General features: G+C 41.7%; 1 protein-coding gene across 1 annotated transcript; it reads left to right on the forward strand.

Moving 5' to 3' along the window:
- Nucleotides 1-2,314: 2,314 nt before the first annotated feature.
- On the forward strand, nucleotides 2,315-13,650 carry TEX55 (testis expressed 55). Its single transcript, XM_061628383.1, has 4 exons — nucleotides 2,315-2,544; nucleotides 7,651-8,166; nucleotides 10,686-10,748; nucleotides 11,797-13,650. Exons 1-4 carry the CDS (start codon nucleotides 2,479-2,481, stop codon nucleotides 11,854-11,856), a joined length of 705 nt encoding a protein of 234 aa, XP_061484367.1. The 5' UTR covers nucleotides 2,315-2,478; the 3' UTR covers nucleotides 11,857-13,650.
- The last annotated feature ends 7,799 nt before the right edge of the window (nucleotides 13,651-21,449 follow it).

The following is a 21,449-nucleotide window of genomic DNA, read 5'->3' on the forward strand; positions in this document are numbered from 1 at the left end:
TATAGCTAACATGACTATTTTATCATCATCATCAACAACAACAACATTTGTTATCCGCCCTTCACCCAAGGTAGGGGTAGAACAATTTTTAAATACAGCAGTAAAAACAATTGAAAACAACCTAAAATCACAAAATAGGGTGGGTCCTAAAAATATACATCTCAGGTGTTAAAGGTCAAGGTAAAGAGGTACATCTTCAGCATCTGCCTAAAACTATTTAGTGAAGTTGCTAGACACACCTCAGTAGGGAGTTCCACAACTTAGGGGTCACCACCACCCCCAGCTTCTGAGAGTGGCGGAACTACCAAAAGGGCCACTTCTGATGATCTCAACATCTGAGAGGGTCTGTAGGGAAGGAGACAGCTTTTCAGATATTTGGGACCTGGGTCATTTAGGGTTTAAACACTAGCGCAAGAACATTAAATTGGGCCCAGAATGAACTGGCAACCAATGCAGCCATTTTAAAAGAGGGGTCCTATGTGATCTAAAGGGAATCCCAACCAGTAATCTGGCTGCTGCAGATTTGTACCAGTTGAAGTTTCTGAGTTGTCTTCAAGGGCATCCCCACATAGCCACTGATAACCTTATCCTCCATGGAGTCCAAGTTGGTAACCATCATCATGCTTTGTGGAAACAAATTCCATAAACCAGGGGTGGGGAACATATGGTTTTTCATATGTTGCTGGATTATAATTCTTATCATCCCTGAACATTGGCCATGCTGGCTTGGACTGATGGGAATTGGAATCCAACAACATCTGGAGGGCCACAAGTTAGTCAATTTGCCCTACAAAAGTACGTCTTATCACAGCCCAGATTACTGTGTTTCAAAATCAATGAACATAGTTGATCCTAGGTCAAGGAAGAAAATTGTGGACAGCTTTAGATAATCATGTTCCGAAATCAATGCACAGGACTGAACTCCAGTAAAAGAAATATGCAACTTCTGAACTTGCACAGGATCGATTGCAAGGGATCAGACCACTGTACTCTGCCACATGGTAACCTGCAAAACAACACTTGTCTTTGGTGCTGTTGCCTAAATCCTGAATTATGTAGCATTGTAACACCTGCTTGACTTTGTAGCCATGCACAAAAACAAACAAGAAATTAGAGTTCAGAATCGTGCTTATCAACTTACAAATCATTCTCTCATCCCTCTGGGTGAAAGTGGTGAGATTTTACTGTTTGGGGAGCAATAGCAGCATAATATTCTCTAATTGCACAAACCTGTTGCTTGCTACCCCATTTCCATGGGCAAACATGGTACTATCCTGAGCACTATGACTTCATTCCTAATGCTGTGCTGGTTTGCTGGCTGCTTGAAATACCGGTTCTTCAGTATTTTTGTTCTCTATTCTTCAGTTCACAATATTTTCTAACTTATCTTCTGCAGCCACTAAACCTGCAAAAGCAGGAACTCTAGCTTGAAAACAGAGATCTGTATGTTTGCAGAATAATGTTATAGAACAGCCTTCACCAACCTGATCCCTCCCCATGCCTGAGGCTAAAATTTCCATCAGCCCCAACCAGCCCAAGCATGCAGGAGAGCACTAGGTTGGGGAATGGTGGTGTAGATACCATTGAGCTAGACAGATAGTTTGACCTGGTATAAGACAGCTTTCCATGTTCCCTATGACACTGTAAAGCATATGTCCACATTCTTTTTACAGCCAATTTTTAGCCTAGCACTCTAACCACTGCACCACACTGGCCGATGGGAGTTGCAATACAAAACATCTGGAGGGTGCCAATGGGGGAATGCTGTTTAAGAATGTTAACAACTGCCCCTTGCAAAACAAATTGATCTATTGTTTTTAGTTAGCTGATAAATTAAAAAAATTAATGTGGTCAGATTGCTGGGAGGGGGGTAAGCCTTTTATCTTTTGTATCTATTATTTTACTATATTTGTGTCTACTATTGGTCTTTATCCTTGGACTCTTATTTTTTTCTCAAAGTAAGGGAAAGGACATTATTTGGCAAAAATTGGAAGAGTAAGGCTTGCAAAGGTTATCATAACCACCACCACCACCACACATACACACTTTCCTTCCTAATCAAAACACTGTTGATATCTAATATTGCTGCCCTGCCTAGTCATGGTGGACAGTTATGGGAAAGGCGTAAGAATTTAGAAATAAACTTTCGCAGAGGTCGGGCTCCTACACTTCAAATCAAACCAGAAGCAGGCAGAGTACTTCCCCCCGCACAAAATATGGCCACCCAAAGTACCAAATGTCAAGTTACCAATCAGCTGACCTGTTAGTTTTTTCGTCTCCCAGCGCTCTGTCATTGGTCGACGCGAGCGTAGACCTTAAAGAGCGAGCGAGCAAAAAGTAGCGCTTAGAAGCGGTTGCCATGGCAGCTACGGCATTTTCTCTACCGCTACCCCTCCCCGCCCTTATGGGATAGAACGCTTAACAACTGTACGGAGCGCGCCGAGCAACAAAAGACCTTGTTGGCAGGTGGGCGACGAAATGCGCCTTTGCTCCAAGATGGCAGGGCAAGAGCCAGAGCAAGAGCAAGGCTCGCTGGAGGGGCAGGTGAGGGAGTCAGCCAGAACCGCGGGAGGAGGGGAAGCGGGAGCACCGTGGAAAGGCCCCGGATATTATTGATTGACGCATAATGTATAGTTACAGCCTCTGGGATGCTCGGTGCTTACAATAACACTGGTATAGAATCGCCTTCTATACTGCCCGAGAGTCAGACACCGGCCTCTTGGGGCTGGCCCTCATCTACACCTGCTGTGCGGTAGATTAGTACTCCGGCCCCCACCCCACCCCGTTTCTAGTCGTGAATGCAATTTGTTCTAAACTGCTTTTAATATTGTATTTTATATTGTTGCCACCCGCCCTGGGACCTTCTGGTGAAGGGTGGGGTTTTAAATTATTATTATTATTATTCCACAGATGAAAAGAGAGACAACTATTGGGAGGGAGCATCCCTTACCAAACCGCCCTTCTATCTTCTGCCACACATTGCTATACCAGATGTTGATGAACTACAGCTCCCATAATCTCTGATCACTGGCTATTCTGGCAGGGGCTGATGGGAGGTATTATTATTACATTTATATGCCACTTTTTCTCCAAGGAGCTCAAAGTGGTGTACATGTTTCACCAGGTCCTAATCCAACGGTCTAACCACTGCACCACACAGTCTCTGTGTAGTCCAACAACATCCAGAGGGCCACAGTTCCTCCATCCCTGCTGCAGGCTCTTCTCTGCCCACTCAGTTGTGTACTACATTGACTCTGTAACAGTACTTACTAATTTTGCACTGGTGTGTTGGTAAACTAACTAATGGTTCCTTCCCCCCAGCCCCAAGAATCCTAGAAACTAGTTTACCCTTCACAGATCTACAATGCCCAGCACCTTTAACACACTATAGTTCCAAGGATTCTTGGGGAGGGGTGTTTTCAGTGTATGCTGTGTCCACAGTCTAAATCTCACAGAGCAATGTTATGCACATTTACTCAGAAGGAAGACCTGCAATGTTCAGGTCTTAATGAAAGCGTACGTAGGACTGTAGCCTCAAAAAGGCAGGAACTTTAGACTGAAAATGGACAGCTGTGTATGACTTAAAACAAAGCATTCTTCATGTTTAACAGAATATTTAATCACACAGTTGAATTAATTGACCTTGTGACAGAAAAACTGCAACTCAGACAAATTCAGTGGTATTTGTTTATTTCTTGCATTTACATCCTGCCCTTCCTGGAGCTCAGGCAGCATACATGTCACCCTCTCCCAATTGTTATTTCAACAACCTTGAGAAGTGGATTAGGCTGAGAGAAGAGATGCTGACTCATGGTCATCTATAGTGTGCCTAATTGCTGAATAAGGTACTACTAATTGGAGTGACTAGGCTGGGGAGAGGAGGAACAGAATTCAGTGACATGTTATTTTTTTTGAGCTCATGACTGTATATTTACATGCATGTGCACTAAAGTTAAGATACATCCACCTCTCCCCACACCCCTACCGCACACTCTTATTTATGTTTAATGAGCAATAAATTCCACTTATTTTAATGGAGTTGACTCCTCAGAAAGTATTTTTAGGGTTGCATTCTTAACTTCTAGACTCTAGTCTAGAGATCCATGGGACAGGGTGTGCATGCTTACAAAACTTACAAAAGCTATCCTTGATACCCCCTCCCTCCCCAGAAGGTAAAATAGGATTAGGGAACGAAGAATAGAAATTGTCCCTGGCAAATAATGGTTCCTCTTCTGCTCTTCCCCATAGCACGTACCTTCCAAGTTGCCATGGATGAAAATAGGGAATTTTTGGGTTCTCAGAGGACCTCTGTTCTCCAACCAGCATGCCTCCATTCGGGCTGGGGTTGCACTTATCCTGAAGAATCATTCTTGCAGTTTGAGGATGCTGATTGATTTTTATCACTGGAGGCCCAAGTGGCATCTATAGCATATAGTACCTTTCACTAGTTAAGGCCAGTGCACTAGCTGTCATCCTTACTTGTAATTGTGATCCATGTCATGGTATTCCCCAAATTAAACTAATGTAATGCAGTATATGTAGATGACTTCTTGGAAACTTCAGTTACTTCAAAATATAGCTGCTAGTTTGCCAACCTGGGCAGACCAAATTGAACATATTCTTAAATTATTTCCAAAGGAGTGGCAATGTTAATTTGAGTTTTAGCAACAATAATCTTATTTATTACCTTTCATTCAGTGTAAGGTCCCAGGATTACAACAACATAATCATATATGTAGAAACAAGTAAAACAGTTCCAGACAAAAGCAACACAGTATTAATTACTGGTCCCACAAAAATGTGTTAACTGTCAAAGGCCAAGGTAAAGAGGTGTGTCTTCAGCATACGATGGAGAGTATATAATGAAGATGCTAAATGCACTCTGTAGATAGGGACTTCTACAACTTAGGGGCTGCCTCTTCCAGGATATCATTCTCCACACTTCTGAGGATGATGGAACTCCCAAGAGAGACTCCCCCTGCCCTGGCATATCTTAACACCTCATAGAGTCTGTAGGAATGGAGGCAGTCTTTCAGATATTTGGGGCCTAAGTCATTTAGGGCTTTGAACCCCAATGTGAGCACCTTGAATTAGGTCCAGAAACAAACTGCCAACCAGTTCAGCTATTTACAAATGGGCTATATGAACTCTGTATGGAACCCTAGCCAGAAACCTAGCCAGTGTATTTTGCGTCAGTTGAAGTTTTTGAATCATCTTCAGGGGCAGACCCATATAGAGCACACTGCAGTAGTCCAATCTAGAGCTTCAGAGCATAAGAACATAAGAAGAGCCTGCTGGATCAGGCCAATGGCCCATCTAGTCTAGCATCCTGTTCTCACAGTGGCAAACCAGATGCCTGTGGGAAGCATGGAGTACAATAGCCAAGTCATCTTTGTCCAAGGGCCAGAGCTTGGAAAAGTTACTTTTTTGAACTACAGCTCCCAACAGGCCAATCCAGTGGCCATGCTGGCTGCTGGGAGTTGTAGTTCAAAAAAGTAACTTTTCCAAGCTCTGCCAAGGGCCATAGTTGGAAATAGACACTCCTAGCTACAAAGGCTACCTGACCCTCCAGTGACAGTGTGGGATACGGAGCATCCCCAAGATAATGAATCTGTTCTTTTTAGAGGAGTGCAACCCTATGCAGAACAGGATGCTTCTTCACCTCCCGGACTTGAGAACACGTAACCCCCTATTTTTCCGGATTTGGCTTCCATTTACTGGCCCACATCCAGCCCATCCCTGTCTTCAGGCATTGGTCTATGACACCTTCTTTATTTGCCCAGGCCTTTCAGCATGTTACTCAGCTGATTTTTAATTGACACTTTGTATGCATTGTACTGGTTCTACTACTTGACCTTTTTATGATTTTTTACCTCATTTAGCACCCCCCCATTTTGTTTTGTATTATTGATTGATGGTTAGCTGCTCTGGAAGTTTTGTAAAACTAAGAGCGGCGTATGAATACTAGAAATAAATATCACTTTCATAGCTTAGCTCCACATTTTAATAAAATTGTCCACTGTAAGACCCCATAATTATTTTCAGAAGCCAATGTTAGAGACTGGGAGATTCATTTCATGCTGACATAATTTAATACAATTCATATCATATATTAGCAGAGACTATTTCTCCTTAATGGGAGAAAAAATATGCTTCTAGATGTGTGCAGACTGCTTTTCTCTCACAGAAGAACCACCTTCCTTTCAGCTATGAATCTCTTGTCTTATGCCCAAGAAAAGGGAGTGCTGTAAAAATCCCAAGCTGTCTAAATTGAATGGGGATCAAGACATTTTATGCTGTCACTTAGGAGTTTGGAATGTTTTTCAACTCTGTGCAAAGATGGCTCCTAAGAATTTGGACTGCAATCCTATGCACATTTGCTAGAGGGAAACTATAGGGGGATAAACACATACCTAAGATTGCTGTGTAAATAAGTTTTACCAGGGCCTTTGAAGATCTGGTAAAGGGTTTTCAGTATTTCTTACCATAGGTATTTGGATCCAATGTGCTGCTTACCAAACTGATGAAAGGCAACCAGCAAACACTGTACTCGAGTCAGCCAGCAAGAATTTTCTGTCTTTTCTCTTGCAGCACCACTGTCACTGCCTTTCATATTGTACTCTGAGGCAGGTTCTTAGTAATAATATATTCTGACTAATAAACTCTGAGACAGATTTGTGCTGTTTCAAAAAACCTATGGTTTAGTCTTGCTGCCTGTTCCAACTTTCTCACCTGCCACCCTCAGCTTGCTCCCCACCACCGCCTAGGTAGAAGGCTTCACATATTGGGAAGCCCTGACGCTATAAAATGTCACACACTGGCAGAGACACCAGTTTCTGGGGAAGGGGTGTACTAGCAGAGATCACCTCTGTCTTCAGCTTAAAGCAGCAAGTACCTATTTTTCAGTTGGTGTGTTGGAAATAACCGTGTGATGTGTTTGCAGTGAGCATAGAAACACAATCTTTGGAGATATAGTCAAGTACTTAACCATGTAACGTTGGTGGGGGAAGGGTAGAAGGGAAATAATATGTATTCCAGTTGGCTGATTCTTTTGGCAAATGTGGGTGTGACCACATTGAAAGGATGGTTGGATCACAAAGGTTTAAAATTATTTTTCAGCTAACATGCAGAAAATGGAAGCTGGCATGCTCTTGGCTGTTCTGTTTGTCTGCCATTTATTCATGAAAAAAGCATCAATATGTGTTCCGGCTTTCACTTGGCAGGGTATCTGATATTGTTTCTAGTAAGAGTGCTAAAAAGACAGAAAAGAAGGTTGTGAGCAATGCCTTTCTTTGCACCTTAAGGTCTTCAGCAGCTTTGGATTGAAACAGCATGTGAATAGGGCCCTGGGGCCACAAGCTAATCTCACCACTGATGCACACAATGGCTGTCTGCATATTTGGCTGTCATGCGAAGGAACTCTATGCGTGTACATGTGTAGAGCCCCATCACACACTGGTCAAATGTGCACACAGTATGACTGATGTGCTTACCAGCCAGGAAGTGGGATTAGCCTGCTCAGTCCCACGACCCCCCGCACATATTTTTTTCCCTTCAAAGTGTAGGACCTCAGGTAAGGCCTACAGAGTGTAAGAACCAGGCATATACATCATTTCTGCATGTTAACTACTTGTTTGTTATGTATTGTAGCTGCAATCTGGAAGATTTCTGGTTACGGAGGTGCAGCAGCATTCTGAACCACCAATATCCACTGCTGAACGACCAAAGGCAAAATCCCAAATCCTTCAAGTTGTATTGTCCATGGATGAGGCACCAGAACCTACTATTGAGAAGACATCGGAACCTGCCATGGAGGAGGCACCAGAAGCTACCCAGTCAGCATCTGAGGTTAATCCTCCGGTTCCCCCTTTGGAAACTCTTGGAACTTTGCTCACTCAGCAACATCAGACAGGAGTTGAATTTCCACGTGGTTTGGTCAGATCAGCAGAAACCCTTGTGAAGCCTCAAGGAGTGGTATCTCAGGAAGTGGTGCCCCAACAAGTGGTGACTCCACAAGTGGCACCTCAAGGAACAGAACAACAAGCTGACCCACCTGCTAGTGCTTCTATAGAGTTCTCAGATGAGTCCATGCCTGTGATATATCAAGATCCCTTTGAGGTTTCAATTAGGTACATGGAGAAGCATAATATTCTGCAGATATTTCAGGTGAACCATTCCCTTTTTGCCTTTTCTCCCATGGCTCTCTTAACGCAAACATAAACACACAACTGTTCTGAACCAACCCAGCTAGTTCCTTTATACACAGTGATTTGGGGGAATCTCAGAATTCAAGGAATGTCACCAGCCCAGGTCCTCTTTTGAGAGTATTGAGCATTTTATTCCAGCCACAGATATGATGAAACTCCCCATCTAGCAGGAAGCTTGTGTCCTGTAGTTGCCTAACTGGTCTTTCTCAAGAGATTTCAAATCTCATACAGTGTCCCCGTCAGCAGGACCTGCTGTGCTCTATTCTCTACCTGGAGGTGTGGTGGCCAGGCCTTGCAAAATGGTATGTTTCAGACCAGGTAGTTGGGAATTAGGTCACAACTTTAGGTCTTAACATCTGAACATAAACCTGAAGAGCTGTTGACTCAACTATGCCTGTCTCTTTTTAAATAAAGATTGTCACAGTATGCAAGACAGGCAAGTGAGAAATATAGTGATGGAGCATCTTTCACTGGGTGGTCAGCATTATGCCCTGGACTATAACCACCATCAGCCTTGGTCAGCATGGTCAGGGATGATCGGAACTGTAGCCCAGCAACATCTGGAGGACACCACATTGGCTGTTCCTGATGTAGCCCTTAGAGATTTATGTCCATGGTTTACTGGACTGTTGGTAGTGTTGCATCCCTGGTTGTTGTACTATGTTCTGCAGCAGGGGTGGGGAAACTGTAGCCCTCAAAATGTTGCTTCGCTACAGCACCCATCAACCTTGTCCATTGGCCATGGTGGCCAAGGCTGATTGGAGTTGGAGACCAACAACATCTGGAGGACCACATGTTCCCCAGGCCTACTGCACTGCATCACACACGTGCAATGGATCATGTAAAACTGACACTGTGAATTCACACTAGAGGATACCTTTAAAACTTAAGGGGACAGAAATCATTTCTGTGGGAGAAAGGATTACTGCTGGTCAGGAAAGAATAAAAAGCCTTCTCCATCGCATGCATGCACATCTTCCCCTGTATTTCTCTAGATTAGACCCTCGCTTTTCTTCTTGCTGTAAGGGTGTCCTAGTAGTGCTACTGCAGTTGCTTTTAAATGTGATGGTTATTTATTTGGGTTTTTTTTATAAAAAAAAAAACCCTGAAGAGAATTGACCTAGAAACCATTCTATACATCAGTGCAAATTGATGCATCAAGTACATTAATTGGATTAGTTTAGTTATAAAGAAACACAATGACTACAATTGTACAACATCTGATTCAATGTGTAATTCTTTGTTTTTTAATCTTGGTTGCCTTTCCTGAGAACAATCCTAGGCAACAGTCAACAATACAAAACCTATTAAAACACCAAGAAAAAAACCCAGACAGCAAAAAGCGCACAACTATATCACACAGTGCAATGATCCTAGATGGCAGCAAGACACAACCTAAAAAGACCTTGAGAATAAAGAGCCTGAAGTGATGGCCTGCAGTAAAAAGAAGCAAATGGGATAAGAGAAGAAATGCAGGTTATATTCTCCAAAGCAAAAGCATACATGTCTATGAAAACACAAATATAGTTTGGAAAAATTCCTCAAACACACAGGGTTTTTTTCCATTCATATTCCTATTCTCCAACATTGCCTTCCAAACAAAACAACACTCTCAATTTTGAATGTTCTTCAGTTGTTTAGAAAAGCCAAATGTATAATATTGTGTTTGGTAAGTTGGTAGTTCGTGCCCCAAAACGTCCATAACACCTTTTGTTTTTTAAACTATCCTTCAAAATCAATTTTAAATACTAAAATGTCAGAAATGTCCAGTTTCAGTTCAGCTATCATATCTGCACTATTGAACACAGTCAACCAAAAGCACTCATGTATCAATACACCTGACAAGAATGATATTCCCCCCCAACTTGTGTTGCATTGAATACAATATATGGACCACTTGGTACATAATCTGGAAGGGCTCAGAATTTGCACACCATTGATTGATTGAATGATTGATGGGCTTGTTATTTTGTTATCACGTGAGTTTAAACCACAGTTCAGACATAAGAGGGGACTCTGGCTTATTACAACTCACAAATGAAGTGCCAAAGGCAACAAGGGAAGAACGTGTAAGCCTACTTTTTGTTACCTGAAATTAATAATGTACATTTAATGTGTCTTTAATAGTATGTTGTTTTATCTAAAGAAATAAATAACTTTAAAATCCTAAATTGTACCTGTAATGTAGCTTGTGCTGAGATGCCCTTTGTAACTTGGAACTTCCAGTTATTCAAATCAGGGTCATGCTGGACTGTTAAAGTGCATCTGATAGCACATTCAGAGTTCAGCCATATGGTACACATATTTCAAGAAGCGTAAAATGAAACATGTTTGTATTTGAAAAAAATAACATGTGTCACGTATACTCCTGCCTTTCCCATCTCAAAAAAGACAAGCCATTCTTGCCTGTGGCAGTATACTGTTGTATTTTTTTGCCTTTGGGAGAGGAGTGTAATGACTTCTTTCTTTCTCGCTCAGGAGATCACTGAAAATCTTGTGTATGAGAAGCCTGAGAATCCATTAGAATTCATGTTGAAACAGGTAGGTTGTCTGACCACGGCACACACTGCCTGAGTGTTATGCTTCTCTGAGGAAGCCGAAAAGGGCATCAGAGCTGAGAAATATATTTTCCTTCCTGTAGCATGGGAAAAGAGAATGGGCCATGACAGAAAACGAGAGCCATGATAATGCCCAGAGTGGAATTCTGGAAGGGAAAGACACTAGCTGATACCAGATGGCCCTCGGTTGAAAGAAGAGGTGGCCTCTTCTTTGGGGAAGAGCCATTGTTCAGTGGTAGAGCATCTGCTTTGCATGCAGAATGCCCCAGGTTCAATCCCTGGCATCTCCAGGTGGGCTGGGAGAGAAGGTCTGGAGAGCTGCTGCCAGCCAGTATAGACAATACTGAGCTAGATGGACCAGTCGTCTGACTAATATAAAGCAGCTTGCTTTATTTTAAAGCACTGACAAGATGCCAGTCGTTGTGACAGGAAGGGTGTGTAAGGAGGAAAGACTCGCATATTGCAAGGATCCTAGTGAATGCTGTGCAAGCATCAGCTGGCCCTCACACGTGCCATCCCATGCGAATTCAGTTCCAGGGCACGATCTGAAGGCCAATGGTGCTGCAGGCTTGCTGAAACTGAGCAGTCTGGTCCAGGCTTGGATGAAAAGCTGCCTTGGAGAATCCTATGCCTCAAGTTCCATGAAATATGTTACGATATAAATACACTAAGCAACCTGTGATTTGCCTTCACCTCCCCAAATCACCTTAGGAGATTTGGAGAGGTGCTTTTTGCTTGAACTGTGACAGAGAGAAAGAAAGTGAGTTAAACTTCCCAGAGATTTAAACAGTTCAGGACAGTTACCGTACATAAGAAAAAGGGGCATTTATTTTCATTCACATCTGATTTTGGCCATCAGTTGGGGATTGTTGCTAATATATGTATCAAAAACACATCAGTGCACACAAAGCTTAAGGTAAAGCTAGACCTCATTCTTTATCTACTCTTCAGTGGCTGCCCATAGGTGCTGTAAAGTCTCCAATGACTGAGGCTCTCTGGTTTGTCTTTGGTTTGTTTTTCTGCCTCCCTAGGTTCAGACTATGATAAGTAGGAAAGGGCATGAAGAATGTGAAAGGCAAAAGCCGCTGTAAACGAGAAAGACCTGAAAGCGCAAGGCACTCTCCTTGGACACTGTCGTGGGTGGAACAAGTTCCTGTGCTGCTGTCCTGCATGCTCTGTCTATGCAAATTCTATAGATTTGAACACTGTTGGTGGTAACTGATTTCTTCCAGTAGAGGTGTTGTGCTGGGTTATCTGGGAGGATAGAAAGTACATAGGAGCACAGATGGTCACATGTCTTTTTGGAAGCCACTGAGGCACTCTACATAAATACTGTCTATCCAATATGAAGGCAGTAATCCTAAAGGGGTCTTCACACCTGCTGACTATCATAGTAAGAGCTGATCTACACATCCTGCAGTATCGGATTGTGCTGTTCTCACTGGACTGGCCCATTTCAGATCACAAGTAGGGGTTTACATGTTGAATGCTTCCCTTTGGAAAAATAAACCCTTCCTGCACACAGAAAGCTAAAATTTTGGAAAGAATTGTACTATGGTAGCCTTTGGCCTGTGAGACCAGTTTCATATGTATGAGGAAAATTATTTTTTCCCATGCAGGATCATTCAGGCACGTAATTCAGGTACTCACTGACTGTAGTAATACACCCCAGAAAAAATTGCATCACATGATCCAGCTGCAGGTGTACATCAACTGGAATATTTGCAAGTAAATAGTCTCAAGGTCAATACGCAAGTCTCCAACAGTTAAGGAATATGTCTTCCTAACATTTCACTTGATCCACAGCTTAGTTTAGTAAAAGTACTTAGATTTTGAGATTTTTAGTTGTAGTGATTATGATGGGACTACATAGTTGTGAATTAGGTGTAATTAACTTGGCAACACTTCTAAGTGAAGTCTTAATAATTTAAAACGAGGCTTTGCCCGACTTTGAATTAAAGTCCATGTGCTAGAACTTAACTGGAATTCTGTTTGTTAGAAAAAAAATATTTGCAGTTTCTGACTGAGTCTGTTGTAGGGTGCTGTAAATGAGAACCCATTTATCTGATTCATTTCTATGCTGGCACCAAAAAATTAAAAATCTACCTCAGGCTCAGATCAACTGGTCAAGTTTAAAATTCTTTTTGTGATGTCAGTTGCTGTAAGAAAGCTGAACTTAAAATGCATGGCTACTTGCAGTTGTCTAATTTGCAATATATTCCCCCATTCTGGCTATTATTTTTGTGGTGGGAGGTGGTGGTCTATTGAGTCGTCATAGTAAGTAGACTCAGAATGAGAGGTTTGTTTTTACAGCAGCCATGAGATCAGTTGTCCTGAATTGGTTTCTTAGGAATTCCAGAATTCTTTCTCAGATGGTAAGAGACCTCTTAAGGCAGAGATGGAGAACTTGTGACCCTCCAGATGTTGCTGGACTCCACCTCCCATCAGCCCCAGCCAACATGATGGGGGAGGATGGGAGCTGAATCCAAAGGGTCACAGGTTCCCCACCACTTCCTCACAAAATACTAGAAAACCTAGGTTAAAGTTTAGGTAGTCTTATGCCCATCAGAATTCAGTTTAATCCAAGCTTCACTTAGTGTTTCTGCTGATGGGATTAATGGTCCAGAGAAATCTTTTTTGTACTTTGCTGGTTGCAAAACGATGATTTTCCTGATGTTTTCGTAATGTACAGGGACCAAACAGCATACATTCAGATTTAAATTGTTGTTAGTTTTTAGGCCAAGAATTGGTGGGTGGGTTTTTGCTGAAGTTTTGATAGACTTTTAAAATAGTTCTGATTTTCTAAGCAATATTGAATTGTCATCTGTGTACAACCACTGATCATGTGCAACATAAAGGCTCTGATTCTGTTAAATAAATTTCTTTTGCTACTGTATCTCCACTGCTTTATTCATTTAGTTGGCTGTCCATTGGGAGCAGCATCAGACATTGCTGTTGTTTGTAAGATTCCCAGGTCCAAGTCTTACAGGTTATAAGTTTCAACACAGAGATATGTCAACATACCTTTTACATACCCCAATGCAATGGGAGACATGGCAGCTATGGCTTCCTCTGCCCATTCTCTTCTTGGTCCTGTTGCCTGTCCCTGCCTGTGTGCAGCACACCTGGATTCCTATTACAAGAAGTGTGTAAGAGAAAGACAGGAATGGGCAGCCACCACATCATCTCCCCTGGATTGGAGGATTCAAAAGTACATAAGCATTTCCTGGATTGCCTCCTGACAATCATCATAGTTCCAGGGCATTAGACAATATGCAACATGGTCATATCCACTGACAGAGCTCAAACGCTGCCCTTTTCCCCCAGTACTGGGGGCAGGCAGGAGAATAGGGTGGCAAATGGACCATTCAAGTACTATTATTATATTTATTTCTCACCTTTCCCTCAAGGTGGATTCTCTCCCTGTTTTATCCTCACAACAACCCTTTAAGGTGGGTTAGGCCAAGAGATAGTGACTGGCCAAGGCAACCCATGAGATTCATGGATGAATGGGGATTTGAACCTTGATACCTCAGATTCGTAGCCCAACACTCAACTGCTCCATCACAGAGGCACCGCTTCTGCATATTATTATTATGAGAGCCAGTGCGGTGTAGTAGTTAAAGTGTTGAGCTATGATCTGGGAGACCAGTTCCGATCTTCTCTCATCCATGAAGCTCACTGTGTGAGTTTGAGCCAGTCACTGTCAGACTAACATACCTCACAGGGTTGTGTGGATAAAATGGCGAGGGAAGAACCATGTACACCACTTTGAGCTCCTTGGAGGAAAGGCAGTATATAAAAGTAATAAATAAAATTTATATCCCATCCTCCCTCCCAAAGGAGCCCAGGGCAGCAAACAACAAGCAATAAAACAGTTTTAAAACATCTTTCTTGCCTCTTGAAGTCGCAGGCAGAATGTCTGCTTGTGGAAAAGACAATCCTCTTAACACTCATTATCACATATCCTAATAGCAATCTCAGTTTTCCAAGAGCTAGTCCTTAAGTAGCCAAAATGGCACCACCTATGGCTATTTCCAAGAGGGAGCCCCAGCAGACTTGTGGAGCCTCAAGATTCGTTGAAGCACACAAAGAGAGAGAGAGAATCCTCTCCTTCCCCCTCCTGGAAAGACCGAGTGTGCTTAATGACAACAGAATGCTAACTAACTGTTGGGAGAAAGGAAGGAAGGGAACAGAATGGAATATCTGGAATCCTGAACAGGAGCATTCGATATGGCAACGTTTTGTTGTATTCAACACTGAGAAACCAAGGTGTAACTAGCATTTCTATTTGTGACCGCTAGATAGCAGCAATAAGTTGCAGACTCCAGTTACTAGTTGGCAGTGCAGTTATAAGGTAAATAAACTAATGTGGCAGTTAACAAGGTCACACATATTGAAAACCTTGGAAGCCAAAGGAAAATCTTTCATATAATAGCTGCCTGGAATTGTCCGTTCAATTCAGTCTGAAATACAGGCTGACTCCAAGGCTTATGAGCCTCACCGCAACAAAATCACAGAGTTGATATCCTTGTTTTTAGCGTTTTCTAAAATGCTCAAAAACTGGGCTGAAGTTTTTAAATAACAACACTAATTTGCTATTAAAACTAAGCATTTATATGGTGTGTCATGTGTTCTGTTTTTCAAAGGGCTTCACATCTCAGCTGTAACAAAATTGTCCCCACAAATGAAAGGAAAATTGGAACTCCCTCCCCTGCCTCTTCAAAAAAACAGCTGTGCAGTCTGTGTGTCTCTAGGGTGGTAACATAGATGCCCCGACTGAAGAGGGAACCATGTTTGCCTCAAGGGCCCTAAGATCTAGAGCCTCATCAGACATTTCCAAACAATTTAGGTTCAGCTATGTGGAAGGGGCAATAAGAGCTGCATCTGTCGTCCTATGTGGCTCTGGGGAGACAACTGGCTCCAGCCCAGTACGCCTCCTCGAGACTTCTGAAGGGAAAGTCTGTTGATCAGTGTCAGTAGATTGCCTTTTCTCTTGGCTCGGCTCCCTAAATCTGTCTTCTCCCTCCTTGTTCTCTCTCCTGTGACTGTCATCCTCTCCCACTGCTCTCCATTAAAAGGGTATTTAAAAACACACTCCTTCGCTTCACTCCTTGTCCCCCTTGATGTTTGCCAGCTGTGCCTCCTCCTGCCTGCTGGGCTGGCATGCGAGCGAGTCCTGAACTGCTTGTCTTTCCATTGCTTTCTGGCATCTCAACATGGTAACTGTGAGGCCCAGCTGTGGCACACCCATGTCAGATCCTGGTGAAGATGGATCACTGATATCTTTAAGGAGCAGACAGCACAACAGCCGCCTGGGAAGGGGCAAACGTTGCTGGTTGCCCCACAGCCAGCTACTCACATGTCTGTTGCATTCTGGGCAAATGTTTCTGAACTGCCTTCAAGGGTGACCCCAAGTAGAGTGTATTAGAGTAGTCAAGCTGAGGTGTTACTTCACAATGTTTAGATGCACCACAGTATTTAGACCCCTCTTTTCTAGGAACGTGTGCAGCTGGTGCATCATCCAGTGCTGACAAAATGTGTCCATGGCCACAGTCTTAACCTGGCCATTCAGGAGGATGCCCAGATCCAGGAGCACTCCTAAGCCATGAATGTAACAAAGTGGGTCTTTAGTCCACAAAATGCCACAGTAAATCCATAAGATGTCACAAGATCCTTTGTTGATTTGTTGATTTTAATAATCTTGTGTATGATTTCATTTGAGAGGATAGGAAGATTGGGAGTTATCTGGCAGGGTCCACTCCTAGATAGCACCAGTGAAATATGGCTCTGCAGCAGCAGCAGCTGCTGTTTAAGATGCAGCAGCTTATTATGCAGGCATTGAAAAGATTAATCACCATGACTCTCATTTCAAAGCAAGCACTACTGAAAAAGCCTCTGCTACCTTCTGTTTCTCCTGTTGTAAAAATACCAAATCTCAACCCACCCTCAAAAATACCAAATCTCAACTGCAGTTGTGTTGGAATTGCGTTTTAATGTTTTTAAGGCTTTTTTAAAAATACATGTTTTTAAAGCTTTTTTAAAAAAATATGTTTTTTAAAATGTTTTGTTTTAATATGTTTTTAAGGATGTTTTGTTGTAATAAATTTTAAAGTCTGTTTTTATGATGTTTTAGAGTGCTTTTTTGCTTTTGTTTGCCACCCTGGGCTCCTACTGGGAGGAAGGATGGGATATAAATCTAATAAATAAATAAATAATCCTTAGTGGTCTCTCATACCAATGAAAGCAATGCATGGGAAGGGCAGTGCCAAGTTCACTCACCCATTGTGCAAAAGCGTAGTGTTAAAACTGTCCACAGGATGAGTTTCTAGTCTTCACTTTTCTCTGTTCATCAAGCCCCGCAGATTTGAACTCACTCAAAGTGATTAAGTATTGCTTGACCATTTATCAATTTCAAGCTGCAATCCTGCCCCTTCAGGATGTCTCAGTGTGGTATAATGAGACAGTCTCATTATACTTACAAGTAGGGATGGAAGGATCCGTCAGATTCAGTTTTCTCAGTTTCTTGTTTTTAAAATCTTAAATTAAGGTCTCCACATTTCTGCAAAAAAAATTGCAAGAAAAAGGGCACTAGCTGAAGAAACTGATTTTAAAAATATCCTCATGAAAATTAGTCAGCATCTTGGTGTGAATTTCTCCTAGTATTTCTCCTAATAAATGGATTTGTGAATGCGTTTTTGACTAATGTACAAAGTTTTGCAAGTATTTTCTCCTTTGTTGTTGTTGCTGCTATGTGTCTTCAAGTGGATTTTGACTTATGACAACCCTATGAATCAGTGACCTCCAAGAGCATCTGTCATGAACCACCCTGTTCAAATCTTTTAAGTTCAGGTCTGTGGCTTCCTTTATGGAATCAATCCATCTCTTGTTTGGCCTTCCTCTTTTTCTACTTCCTGCTGTTTTCCCCAGCATTATTGTCTTTTCTAGTGAATCATATCTTCTCATGATATGTCCAAAGTATGATAAGTTTCATCATTTCAGCTTCTAGTGACAGTTCTGGTTTAATTTGTTCTAACACCCAATTATTTGTCTTTTTTGCAGTCCATGGTATGCACAAAGCTCTCCTCCACACCACATTTCAAATGAGTTTATTTTTTCTCTTATCTGCTTTTTTCACTGTCCAACTTTCACATCCATACATAGAGATCAGGAATACCATGGTCTGAAAGATCCTGACTTTAGTGTTCAGTGATACATCTTTGCATTTGAGGACCTTTTCAAGTTCTCTCATAGCTGCCCTCCCCAGTCCTAGCGTTCTTCTGATTTCTGGGCTATTGTCTCCATTTTGGTTAACGACTGTGCCGAGGTATTGATAATAATCCTTGACAAGTTCAATGTCCTCACTGACAACTTTAAAGTTATGTAAATCTTCTGTTGTCATTACTTTAGTCTTTTTGACGTTCAACTGTAGTCCTGCTTTTGTGCTTTCCTCTTTAACTTTCATCAGCATTCGTTTCAAATCATTACTGGTTTCTGCTAGTAGTATGGTATCATCTGCATATCTTAAATTATTGATATTTCTCCCTCCAATTTTCACACCTCCTTCATCTTGGTCCAATCCCGCTTTCCGTATGATATGTTCTCCATACAGATTAAACAAATAGGGTGATAAAATACACCCGTCTCACACCCTTTCCGATGGGGAACCAATCGGTTTCTCCATATTCTGTCCTTACAGTAGCCTCTTGTCCAGAGTATAGGTTGCACATCAGGACAATCAGATGCTGTGCCATTTCTTTTAACACATTCCATAGTTTTTCATGATCTACACGGTCAAAGGCTTTGCTGTAATCTATAAAGCACACTGTGATTTTCTTCTGAAATTCCTTGGTCCATTCCATTATCCAACATATGTTTGCAATATGATCTCTGGTGCCTGTTCCCTTTCTAAATCCAGCTTGGACGTCTGGCATTTCTCACTCCATATATGGTAAGAGCCTTTGTTGTAGAATCTTGAGCATTACTTTATTTGCATGGGATATTAAGGCAATAGTTTGATAATTACTGCATTCCCTGGGATCCCCTTTCTTTGGAATTGGGATGTATATTGAATGCTTCCAGTCTGTGGGCCATTGTTTAGTTTTCCATATTTCTTGACAGATTTTTGTCAAAATTTGGACAGATTCAGTCTCAGTAGCTTGTAGCAACTCTATTGCTATGCCATCTGTTCGTGGTGATTTGTTTCTTCCAAGGATTTTAAGAGCAGCTTGCACCTCACATTCTAAAATTTCTGGTTCATCATATGGTTCCTCCGTGAATGAATCTGTCATCCTGTCATCTCTTTTATAGAGTTCTTCAGTGTATTGCTTCCATCTTCCTTTATTTCATCTTGGTCAGTCAGTGTGTTCCCCTTTTGATTGTTCAACATTCCTACTCATGGTTTAAATTTCCCTTTCATTTCTGTAATCTTTTGGAACAGGGCTCTTGTTCTTCCCTTTTTGTTGTCCTCTTCTATTTCTATACAATAACTATTGTAATAGTTTTCTTTGTCCCTACATACTAGTCGCTGTATTGTTGCATTTAGGGTTCTGACCCTGTTTCTGTCTCCTTTTGCTTTTGCTTTCCTTCTCTCTTTAACCATTTTAAGAGTTTCTTCAGTCATCCATTGAAGTCTTTCTTTTTAACTAGAGATATTGTCTTTTTGCATTCTTCCCTGATAATGTCTCTGACTTCACTCCATAGTTCTGGTTCTCTCTCAGCTAAGTTTAAAGCCTCAAACCTGTTCCTTATTTGATCTTCATATTCTTTTGGGAGGTAATTTAATTGTATTTTGGCATTATGATTTCTTTGTTGTTGTTCTTTAGCTTCACTCTGATTTTCGATATGATCAGTTCATGATCTGTACCGCAGTCTGCTCCTGGTCTTGTGTTTGCAGAAAGTATGCAACTTCTTCATCTTCTGTTACCAATTATATAATCAATTTGATTCCTATATTGACCATCTTGTGATGTCCACGTGTACAGTTGTCTTTTTGGTTGCTCAAAACATGTGTTGTGAAGAAACAAATGATTGGCTTCACAGAATTCAATAAGTCTCCTGCTTCATTTCTGTCTCCTAAGCCCCATTTTCCCACAATTCCTAGTTCTTCTCTGTTCCCTACTTTATCATCACATCTTGTTTTGGTGTGTGATCAATTTCCTCCTGTACTTCTGTGTAAAATCTCTCCAATTCTTTTTCTTCTGTGTTTGTCGTTGGAGCGTAGACTTGGATGATGGTTATGTTAATAGGTTTCCTGTTTAATCTCATTGATATCACTTGCTCAGGCCTTGCGTTATAGCTCCTAATTGCTTTTGTTACATCACTTCTCACTGTTAAAGCAACCCTGTTTCTTCTGGATTTCTCATTTCCTGCATAAAATATTTTGTAGTTGCCTGATTGAAAATGTCCCATTCCCCTCCATTTTAATTCACACCAAATATTGTAATGTTGATACGTTCCTTTTCTTGCTTGACAATTTCTAACTTTCCCTGGTTCATGCTTCTCACATTCCATGTTCCTATTGGGTGCGTCATACAACTCCAGACTCTCCTTTCGCATCTGTGCCCATCAGCCTCTGGGCTTCCTTTCGGCTTTGACCCAGCTGTGTCATTAGTCACAGTGCTACTCGTACTTGTCCTTTGTTCTTCCCCAGTAGCTTGGTGAGTGCCTTCTGACCTGGGAGTCTCATCTTCCAGCACTATCTCGTGTTGCATTTTGGATACTCTGTTCATAGAGTTTTCGTGGTAAGAGGTATTCAGAGGTGGTTTACCATTGCCTTCCTCTGAGTTTGGATGCATCTTAGTCTGGTGTCTCAGCTTTGATCATTCTGCCTTTGGTGTCCCTGCTAGGAGTCTAGCCTCTTGGTCTAGACTCCTGATGGCATTGCTCTCAGCTTCTTCAGCACTCTCAAACCCCCTCACCACGTTAAGGTGTGCATCCTAAAGGGGGATTTTCTCCTAATATAGTGCATTTTTGTATGATATTTTCACATATTCATTTTTATGCATACTTTCTTCTAATATATGCATTTTTGTAAACACTTAAGTGCAAAGTTCAAAGGATGGCTGTATGTCATAAAGACCACTGTTTCTCAGGCAAAGCCCCAGCTCAAACAGGAAGCCCATTCTTATCCTTCCTGTCTACAAGTACCCAATGACCAGCCAGGGCAGACAAAGACAGTCCAGAGCCTAATAATACTTCTTTGCCAGGAAGTGGCTTCAATAAATAAATAAATAAAATAGCTCACCACATGGAGTAGCTGCATACAGAGCAGAAAGCTCCAAGTTCTAGCTCTGGTGGCTTCAGTTCTGATCGATCCTAACCTACCTCACCAGTTTGTTGTGAAGAAAAAATGTATTGATTTATTTCATTCCATTTTATTATTGCTTCCCATGAAACATCTCAAAGTGAATTAACAATAAAACAATAATAAAAACATATATAAAGCAATTTCATATGCAGAAACAATTTAAACAAGGTAAATCAAATCCAACACAGATACAGACTGGGATGGAAATCTCCACTTGAAAGGCTTGTTGAAAAAGATAGGTCTTCCAACAGGCATTGAGAAGACAATACAGATGGTGTCTATGTGATATGTAAGGAGGGATTTCCACAGGGTATTCCCCAAAATGGGGAAGAGAACTATGTACAACACTTTAAAGTTCCTTAGAATAATAAATAT

This window comes from Rhineura floridana, chromosome 5, assembly GCF_030035675.1.
Source record: "Rhineura floridana isolate rRhiFlo1 chromosome 5, rRhiFlo1.hap2, whole genome shotgun sequence".
Lineage (NCBI taxonomy): Eukaryota > Metazoa > Chordata > Lepidosauria > Squamata > Rhineuridae > Rhineura > Rhineura floridana.

Excerpts from the sequence above, each read along its gene's own strand:
- TEX55 (XM_061628383.1), top strand. The coding sequence starts at position 2,479 with ATGCGCCTTTGCTCCAAGATGGCAGGGCAAGAGCCAGAGCAAGAGCAA. Across the intron at positions 8,167-10,685 it reads ATATTCTGCAGATATTTCAG|GAGATCACTGAAAATCTTGT; the intron begins GTGAACCATTCC and ends TTTCTCGCTCAG. Across the intron at positions 10,749-11,796 it reads TAGAATTCATGTTGAAACAG|GTTCAGACTATGATAAGTAG; the intron begins GTAGGTTGTCTG and ends CTGCCTCCCTAG.